At 45.4% G+C, this 9,871-nt stretch overlaps 1 protein-coding gene across 1 annotated transcript; it reads right to left on the bottom strand.

Moving 5' to 3' along the window:
• Positions 1–60: 60 nt before the first annotated feature.
• On the bottom strand, positions 61–8,749 carry LOC120560623 (myosin heavy chain, fast skeletal muscle-like). The gene is made up of 16 exons (XM_039803304.1): positions 8,659–8,749; positions 8,074–8,148; positions 7,966–7,993; positions 7,782–7,878; positions 7,583–7,675; positions 7,430–7,493; positions 7,250–7,348; positions 7,060–7,163; positions 6,823–6,961; positions 6,592–6,710; positions 5,070–5,219; positions 4,814–4,984; positions 668–971; positions 474–538; positions 281–368; positions 61–192 (listed from the first exon to the last, which is right to left on the bottom strand). Exons 1-16 carry the CDS (start codon positions 8,747–8,749, stop codon positions 68–70), a joined length of 1,812 nt encoding a protein of 603 aa, XP_039659238.1. The 3' UTR covers positions 61–67.
• Between the last annotated feature and the right edge of the window lie 1,122 nt (positions 8,750–9,871).

Raw genomic sequence — 9,871 nt, 5'->3', positions numbered from 1 at the left:
GAGAGTTAATGGTCAGTGTGAGCGTTTTCTTTTAGCAATCTTTATCAAAATTATGTTAAAATATCCATTAATACCTCTGCTTGAAGTCAGCATAAAGGATTCGGCTGGGGAAACCTTTTCTGCAGATTCTGATACCCTCCAGCACACCGTTACACCTGAGCTGGTGGATGACCAGGAAGTTCTCCATCAGACCTGTAAAAAATACATTTCTTAATTACTTCTTTGAATAAATAGAGCAGGTATACAAACAAACCTCAAAAACGAGTATGTCTCTATGTACCTGGAGTCTTTGACTCATTGGGAATCAGGCAGCGCACAAAGTGAGGATGGGTGCTCCTCAAGTTACTCATCAGCTTCCCCAAGTTCTCCTGTAGATCCAAAATGGTGAGTCTTATGACATGTAATCAATTGTGAGTTTGAACATAAACTGAGCTATATATACATACATATATAAGATAAGTTTGCAACATTACCCTAAACTGTGAAGACACAGTCTGCATAGAACCACCCTTCTTCTTGCCTCCCTTCTTGGTAGCATCTGTTGATATTTTAATTAGACATGTTTCGTTAGGACAAATAAAATGTACATTAACACTTGATACAGTTACTTAAACATATACAGTATAGCCTAAAAACATGTTTTAGTTTACTGTAGTTACTATCATACCCTCAACGATAATAGGGAAGCAGAGAGCCAGCAGTTTCACTGGGGATTTCTGGTACAGCTGACAGACGGAGTCATTCAGCGGATCCTTGTTCTTGTCCAGCCAGCCAGCGATATTGTAGTCCACGGTACCAGCGTAGTGCACCAGGGAGAAGTGGGCCTCAATCTTGCCTTTCTTGGGGGCCTTAGGCTTCTCAAATGCTTTGGTTTTTCCAAGATGCTGGTCATACAGCTTGTTCTTGAAGGATGTGTCTGTGGCCTTGGGGAACATGCACTCCTCTTCAAGGATGGAGAAGATGCCCATGGGCTTGAAAAAAGTGGGAAGAAGTATGTCATTAAATGGGAACTATGCAGCTTTTTTAGCTTAATTGACCTTAACTGAACAGATTCAGAGTCATTGGAATGGTTATATGACTTCTTTCGACCACCATCCTTGCAAATTTCACCGGCCTCAGCGTCAGGAAGTATCGCGTGATATCAGGTCTCACAATGTAACAAATTGCTTCATGGCACTGCAAACATACGGCCATTCAGGAACCGGCTAACAAGGTAGCGATGGAGTTTTTCACACTATTGTCATGGCTGAGCCAGTAAAAAAGAAGCAGAAAGCTAGGAAAGCATTGTCAGAGGAACAGAGAAAGAAGAAACGGCAGACTGACCGAGCGAGGAGTCCGACACAAGTAAACATAGGAGCTGCCAAATATCTATTTTGAAGCTGTAGGGGGAGCTCTATAGAGAAATCTGCGGGCAAAAAGCCTCTTTAAGTGATACATTTATTCAAATTAAGAACATCCATCCATCCATCCATCCATCTTCGTCCGCTTATCCGGTGTCGGGTCGCGGGGGGAGCAGCTCCAGCAGGGGACCCCAAACTTCCCTTTCCCGAGCAACATTAACCAGCTCCGACTGGGGGATCCCGAGGCGTTCCCAGGCCAGGTTGGAGATATAATCCCTCCACCTAGTCCTGGGTCTTCCCCGAGGCCTCCTCCCAGCTGGACGTGCCTGGAACACCTCCCTAGGGAAGGCGCCCCAGGGGCATCCTCACCAGATGCCCGAACCACCTCAACCGGCTCCTTTCGACGCAGGAGTAGTGGCTCTACTCGAAGCTCCCTCACGGATGACTGAGCTTCTCACCCTATCTCTAAGGGAGACGCCAGCCACCCTCCTGAGGAAACCCATTTCGCCGCTTGCACCGCCTGGATTTCTTTCGGTCATGACCCAGCCTTCATGACCATAGGTGAGGGTAGGAACGAAAACTGACCGGTAGATCGAGAGCTTTGCCTTCTGGCTCAGCTCTTCTTTTCGGCTACAACGGTGCGATAGATGGAATGTAATACCGCACTCGGGCCCGCCATTCTCCGACCAATCTCCCGCTCCATTGTCCCCTCACTCGCGAACAAAACCCCAAGGTACTTGAACTCCTTCACTTGGGGGAAGGACTCATTCCCTACCTGGAGAAGGCATTCCATCGGGTTTCTTGCTGAGAACCATGGCCTCCGATTTAGAGGTGCTGATCCTCATCCCAACCGCTTCACACTCGGCTGGAACCGATCCAGTGAGTGCTGAAGGTCGCAGGCCGATGATGCCATCAGGACCACATCATCTGCAAAAGCAGCGATGAGATCCCCAGCCCACCGAACCGCAACCCTCCCCCACCCGACTCGTACCGATATCCTGTCCATAAATATTACAAACAGGATTGGTGACAAAGCGCGCCCTGGCGGAGGCCAACCCTCACCTGAAACGAACCGACTTACGTGCCGAGAACCCGGACACAGCTCTCACTTTGGTCGTACAGAGATTGGATGGCCCTGAGTAGAGACCCCCTCACCCCATACCTCGCAGCACCTCCCACAGTATTTCCCGCGGGGACCCGGTCATGCGCCTTCTCCAAATCCACAAAACACATGTAGACCGGTTGGGCATACTCCCAGGCCCCTCCAGGATCCTTGCGAGAGGAAGAGCTGGTCCGTTGTTCCACCGACCAGGACGGAATCTGCATTGTTCCTCCTCAACCTGAGGTTCGACCATCGGGCCGAACCCTCCTTTCCAGCACCTTGGAGTAGACTTTACCAGGGGAGGCTGAGAAGTGTGATACCCCTGTAATTGGCACACACCCTCTGGTCCCCTTTTTAAAAAGGGGAACCACCACCCCAGTCTGCCACTCCTTTGGCACTGTTCCAGACTTCCACGCAATGTTGAAGAGACGTGTCAACCAGGACAGCCCCTCCACACCCAGAGCCTTGAGCATTTCTGGACCCGGATCTCATCAATCCCCGGGGCTTTGCCACTGTGGAGTTGTTTGACTACATCAGTGACTTCCGCCCGGGGAAATCGACGACAATCCCCCATCATCCTCCAGCTCTGCCTCTAACATAGAGGGCGTATTAGTCGGATTCAGGAGTTCCTCAAAATGCTCCTTCCACCGCCCTATTACCTCCTCAATTGAGGTCAACAGTGTCCCATCCTTACTGTACACAGCTTGGATGGTTCCCCTTCCCCTCCTGAAGTGGCGAACAGTTTACAGTTTTAAGCGCACTTTGGTGCCGACCGAAGTCCTTCTCCATGTCTTCTCCAAACTTCTCCCACACCCGCTGCTTTGCCTCTTTCACGGCAGAGGCTGCAGCCCTTCGGGGCCCTTCGGTACCCTGCAACTGCCTCCGGAGTCCTCTGGGATAACATATCCCGAAAAGACTCCTCTTCTTCAGTCGGACGGCTTCCCTGACCACCCGGTGTCCACCACGGTGTTCGTGGGTTACCGCCCCTTGAGGCACCTAAGACCCTAAGACCACAGCTCCCGCGCAGCTTCAGCAATGGAAACTTTGAACATTGTCCACTCTGGTTCAATGCCCCAGCCTCCACAGGGATGCACGAAAAGCTCCGCCCGGAGGTGCGAGTTGAAAGTCCGTTGGACAGGGGCCTCCTCAGACGTTCCCAATTTACCCGACACTACGTTTGGGCTTACCAGGTCTGTCCAGAGTCTTCCCCCACCCCCTGACCCAACTCACCACCAGATGGTGATCGGTTGACAGCTCTGCCCCTCTCTTCACCCGAGTGTCCAAAACATACGGCCTCAGATCAGATGAAACGATTATAAAATCGATCATTGACCTTCGGCCTAGGGTGCTCTGGTACCAGGTACACTTATGAGCATCCCTATGTTCGAACATGGTGTTCGTTATAGACAATCCATGACTAGCACAGAAGTCCAACAACAAACAACCACTCTGGTTTAGATCAGGGAGGCCGTTCCTCCCAATCACGTCCTCTCCAGGTTATGTTTCCCACTTCCCCACGGCAGGCGACCCCCCAACAAAAAAAGCCCCCACACCCCCACACCCCGCACCACACCCCCTCCCCCAAGAGCCAACACTCCACCTTTTTTGGGCAACACACAAACAAAAATTACCCCACAACAACAGGGGGCGAACCCTCGTCCACCGGGGTAAACTCCAACGCAGCGGCTCAGCCGGGGCTTGTTAGTATCCCCACCCCGCCGGCGCCGCACCCTGAGCAACTCCGGGAGAAGAAAAAAAGAGTCCAACCCTATCCAGGAGTACAGTTTCCAGAACCCGAGACTGTGCGTGAGGTAGCGCCCACCAGATCTAACCGGTGGCGCTCCACCTCCCGCACCAGTTCCGGCTCCTTCCCCCACAGAGAGGTGACGTTCCACGTCCGCAGAGCCAGCGTCTGCTGCCGGGTCTGGTCCGTCGAGGGCCCCTGACCTTCACTGCCACCCATGTGGCAGCGCACCCGACCCCAGCGGTTCCTCCCACAGGTGGTGGGCCCATGGGCTGGAGATGGAAGCCACGTAGCTTGTTCGGGCTGTGCCCGGCGGGCTCCCGTGGCAAACCCGCCACCAGGCTCGCCCGGCCGAGCCCGCCCGTCTGGGCCTGGCTCCAGCGGGCGGCCCCGGGCTTCCTCCGGGCAGGGTCACTCCATTTCTACCTTGTTTTTCCATTGGGGTTTTTGAACCATTCTTTGTCTGGCCCCTCACCTGAGACCACTTTGCCTTGGGAGACCCTACCAGGAGCACAAAGCTCCAGACAACACAGCCCTCAGGTTCACAGAGACACACAAACCTCTCCACCACGATAAGGTGATGGTTCACGGAGAAGAAACAATTATATATAATCACCAAATTATCACCTTTTCAATTAGCTCAATGCAGGCAGCCAAGTCCATGCCAAAGTCAATGAACTCCCAGATAATACCCTCCTTCTTGTACTCCTCTTGCTCCAGGACAAACATGGTGTGGTTGAAAAACTGTTGCAGTTTCTCATTGGTGAAGTTGATGCACAGCTGTTCCAAGGTGTTGAACTGTGAGGGGACAATTAACCAGTATAATCTCTCGCAGGGCAATATGAAAAGTATCAGCTTCTGAATTGTTGGAAATTAAGCTTACGTCAAAGATTTCAAAACCAGCAATGTCCAGGACACCAATGTAGAACTGTCTTTCTTGTTTAGTGTCCAACATCTCGTTAATACGAATGACCATCCACAAGAACATCCTCTCATAGATAGCCTTGGCCAGGGCTGTCACTGAGTTCATCACCTGAATAGAAACAAGGATGTGATTTGATGTTTTTGTAAAAGTCATTAGTATTGATTTCTGGTATTTCTTCTAATGTCTTTAATAAAGGCACGAATTTGTATGAGTGAGTCAGTTTTCCAGTTGAATGTGGGGACGAATATGCGAAAGATGTTACACACATGTAAACGGATTTGAGTAAGAGAATTCTTAATAAGATAGTGTACATGACACTAACAAGATGTTTTTGCCGACAATAGATATTAAACAAAAGCCATGCACCATACAGTGTTCGGCAAAGCCTTTCTTCCTCCTGGCAGCTGCCTCCGCAGACAAACCAACCCAAGGTCTGGTTCCGCATCTACCTGAACCTTGGATGTATAATAAGAATGGCCGGTACACTGTCGCTGACATTTGCACAGAGAGGATGGGATTCCTTGACATAGAGGAATGATTTCACCAAGGAAAGCAGCGTGAACGCAACGATTAATCACTCTAACAAAAACAGCATCCTGTACTTCTCAGCTTTTCTCTAACTGGCAATGTGTTGGCAGTGTTAGAACTAGGCCTAGTCAAAATATCCTGCATTCTGATGTCTACTTAAAGTGAAGAGTAAAAGAGAGGAATTATCAGCAGAATGTACTTACATACTTACAAAATCATGCTGCATAGTGTAATGATGAATACTTTTGTGAGGAAAAATCTTAATCTGCAATGTAACCAGTAACATTTCTGTGTCAGGGAAGCAGTATGTTTTCCTCTGAAGTAGGACACAGTAAGTCAGAACTGCAGTTGAGTTGCCCATTTTTAAGTGCTTTGTAAGTTATTTATTGGTACCATGATTTAGGATTGTAACATATCCTATATTTTTCATATCTGAACATCATAATGAATCTATAGCTGTTTGTGGCCCTTTTCCTTGGGCCCACACTCAATGGTAAAGTTTGCTCTTGATATTTTCCCCCCTGAACCAGTGTATTTCAAAAGTGTTTCTGACCATGAGGAGCCGTGGTTTTGGTATGTGACGCAACTATGTCATGGCAGGTGTATTGCTCTGGACCCAAGGAAGCACAGTGTGAGCATTAAGTTGATTGATTGAGGGATTCTCGAGAAAGCTAAAAGCACCAATACCAAGCAATCCGCCTGAACGGGCACCTCACTAGTGAGGTAAAGAATACAAAAGATCTAATAATAAAAAATTACATCAAAGACGGTCCTAGAATTACTCTACATTATGTATTTAGCATTCATTGTGTAAAACCCTTAAAGTAGCAATATATTGAACACTGATTTTGTATTCTAATTCACAATAAACCCTTTGCTACATTAATTTAGTAAAACTAACATCATTAGTCTGTTTTTTTTTAATTGTAGGATATTGGTAATTCATATTTACCTGAGGTACAGTCTGTCCCTTGGTGACATACTCATTTCCGACCTTCACTCTGGGAAAGCATATAGCCTTGAGCATGTCAGCGGAGTTCAGACCCAGCAAGTAAGCGACCTTGTCAGCCTCTGAAAATAGTTCAGAGATTTCCATCATGATGTAAAAGGACACAAGTGTGATTAAGAACCTCATTACTGTTGTTCCCAAGCTATTTACTTTGAGCTGGCATTAAACACTCACCCTCTGTGCCATCAGGCTCAGCCTGCTCCTCACGCTGCTTCTGCTTGAACTTCATGTTACCATGGTGGAGCACAGCACCAGTCAACTTGTAGATGGCCATTTTCTCCTCATGAGTGAAGCCCAGGATATCAATAGCGTTCTGAGTTCAAAAGAGTTCGACACAAAAAATATTAGGAAAATGCAATTGCATTTAATTCAAAATTTTTTTTTAAATATTTTGAAATGAAGATCACTCACATCTGTGGCTTCCAGCTCAACTTTGTCATCAATGCTGGCCACAGTGATCTGACCCATGCTACACATGGGGAAGTCATAGGGGTTGGTTGAGATGAGTGCCAAATCTGGAGATCAAAATAAGAGTGAAAATATCAGAACATTTCTTCCATATGAAAAGAGGTTAAACAATGTGCAACACCAATGTGCTTACCAATCAGCTCAGGTATGTGGCCGGTCATCATCTGGAAGAAGATGTGATAACCTCTTTCATCAGAAAGCTGGTATGTCACTCTTGATTTCTCCAGCAGATCTACAAATATTGTTCATAAATCACAGCCTGGCCAAATCTCAATTCCAGTCTTTTGTATGTACTATGAGTATTATTACTTACATGTCTCAATATCAGCACTTGCCAGTTTGCGAGTTGCGCCGAAATGGATTCTGATGAATTTACCCTGTTTGGATCAAAGGATTTTTATTGTCCCTCCACATTGGCAATCTGTAACAAGACCTCTCTCATGGGTAGAAATTGTTCCATACTTACAAAACGAGAAGAGTTGTCATTCCTAATAGTTTTGGCGTTACCATAGGCCTCCAGGAGGGGATTGGCTGCAATAATCTGATCCTCCAGTGACCCCTATAATCCAGGTTTAGAATTACTGTCCGGAAATGACTTCATTTTTTCCCCTGGAAAAATATTCAATAGAGAAAGAACCCATAATTTTAATCGTACAGTAACATACCTTTGAGTCGTCCTTCTTTGGTCCACCAACTGCAATTGTTGCAAAGTACTGGATGACACGCTTGGTGTTAACAGTCTTTCCAGCACCAGATTCTCCACTAGGTATAGACACAGATGTATACAATTGGATGAAGATATTTAACTTTGCTGAACAAAGTCTACAAATGTAAATGTAACAAACTCACGTGATCAAGATAGACTGGTTCTCCCTATCTGTTAAAGCAAAAACAAAATATTTAACTATGATTTACAGAAACTTCATATACTGATAAATTGTTCTGGTAATGACTTACCAGTTTGCATGAACTGAAAAGCGTTGTCAGAGACAGAGAAGATGGGGTGGAGCCTCCATAGCGCCTTTCTTGCCTCTATAGGCACTTACACAATCAGCATCATACACCGGGGAGCCACTTGGTAGGGGTCACAGTGGCACAGAACAACCCAGAGTAGGTCTGAAAGTGATCATAGAGATTCAACAGTTAACTCTATGTTTTCTACAAGTATAGCAATTTGCAATAGTTCTCTTTTCTCATTAGGCAGATTGTCTTACATAGATCATCACGCTGCATAACGCTCTTTGAGGTTATACAGCACAGAGGCTTCGTTGAGATATGGCTATCATGACCATTCCTCAATCTTGTCATACTTGGGGAGGGTTCATTGGATAGGGACTTAGCCTTCCTTCTTTCATTACTCTCTCCTGGAACAGGACATTTGTCACAATGAGAACTGATCATATTGATTCTCCCAGTTGACTCTGACTTTATGATACTAACCTCCTTAGTTTCCAAGGTTTCGACCGTGACTTTGTCACCATCTTTCTTGATGATTTTTCCTTCAAGTACAGCTCCTTGACATCGGCCAAGTAGTAGGCACACTCTTGGCATCAAATGGTGCACTTTGAGCCTCAATCCTCTCCCTTTCTGGCTTTGATGGCGGGTAAATGGCAGCTTTCGCATAAATGGCCATCTCGCGTTCGCACTCATTGTGGAGGCTGATTTCTGTTAGATAATTACAAAGTAAGTGCCATTTTAGAGTTTTAAAGTCCATGTAATTAAATGTTTGTGTTCACTACTCATTTATATCATGGGTAATATTGTGTTTTTAAGTCCATGTAATTAAACTGTTGTGTTCACCGCTCATTTTATATCATGGGTAATGATGTGTTTTTAAGTCCATGTAATTAAACTGTTGTGTTCACCGCTCATTTATATCATGGGTAATGATGTGTTTGAGGTCATGGGCATGAGGGAGGTGTGTAAGTGTGCATATTTTATATTTTATTTATCATGTATTTCTAAGCTGCAACCAAGTTTAGTTGTGTAAAAATAGGCAATGACATTAAATATCTATCTATCTATCTATCTATCTATCTTAAGCAGCACTTAACATTTTGATGTATAGGAAACTTATCCACACTGAAACCATGTCTTTGTTTCGTTACAGGTGGGCTTTGACTCACAACGTGACTCAATCCTTTTCAGAATAGGTTATTACTGCTAATAAATATTAACCTATTGTTTGGTTTTGTCAAAATGTGTGCATTAATTACTGCAGACATTTAATAAATGAGACATTTTGAACTTGTAATAAATGCTTATAAAAAAGGCACTTCATATTTAAAAGTTGTCCTTACCTGACCTCTCTGTCAACAGTAATCACCGATCCTTGTTTTTAGAGTAGATGTCAAAACAAGATGCACTCAAATGTTTCAAATGATCTCAAGCTTACGAGAACATAGACGCAGCCACAAGCAGGAACTCCCAGGTCTTCTCTATCGCACGCTGTATCCACAAGTAGCTTTTATATTAAATCATTTTTGATGACACCCCAAAAGTTAAATGTGGTAAGCATACCAAATTTGGTATCACAGATACAGTTATTTGTTGTGATAAAGATTTGATGTGTATCCTGTTTCAGGTTTCTGTGGATATGGCCAGGTCTTGATTTGATTTTTGCTTACTCAGTACCGTAATTAAAGTTTATTGTAGGCTCTCGATCTAACCATTTAAAAAAAGTTTAAAAATAGGACTGTCAAGCAATAAAAAAATCTAATTCATTACATGCTTGGTGATTTATCTAAGTTAATCT

The sequence above is a fragment of the Perca fluviatilis genome, chromosome 1 (assembly GCF_010015445.1).
Source record: "Perca fluviatilis chromosome 1, GENO_Pfluv_1.0, whole genome shotgun sequence".
In the NCBI taxonomy this organism is placed as follows: Eukaryota; Metazoa; Chordata; class Actinopteri; order Perciformes; family Percidae; genus Perca; species Perca fluviatilis.
The sequence above is the reverse complement of the archived record's forward strand: the minus strand, read 5'-3'. Positions and strand labels throughout refer to the sequence as shown.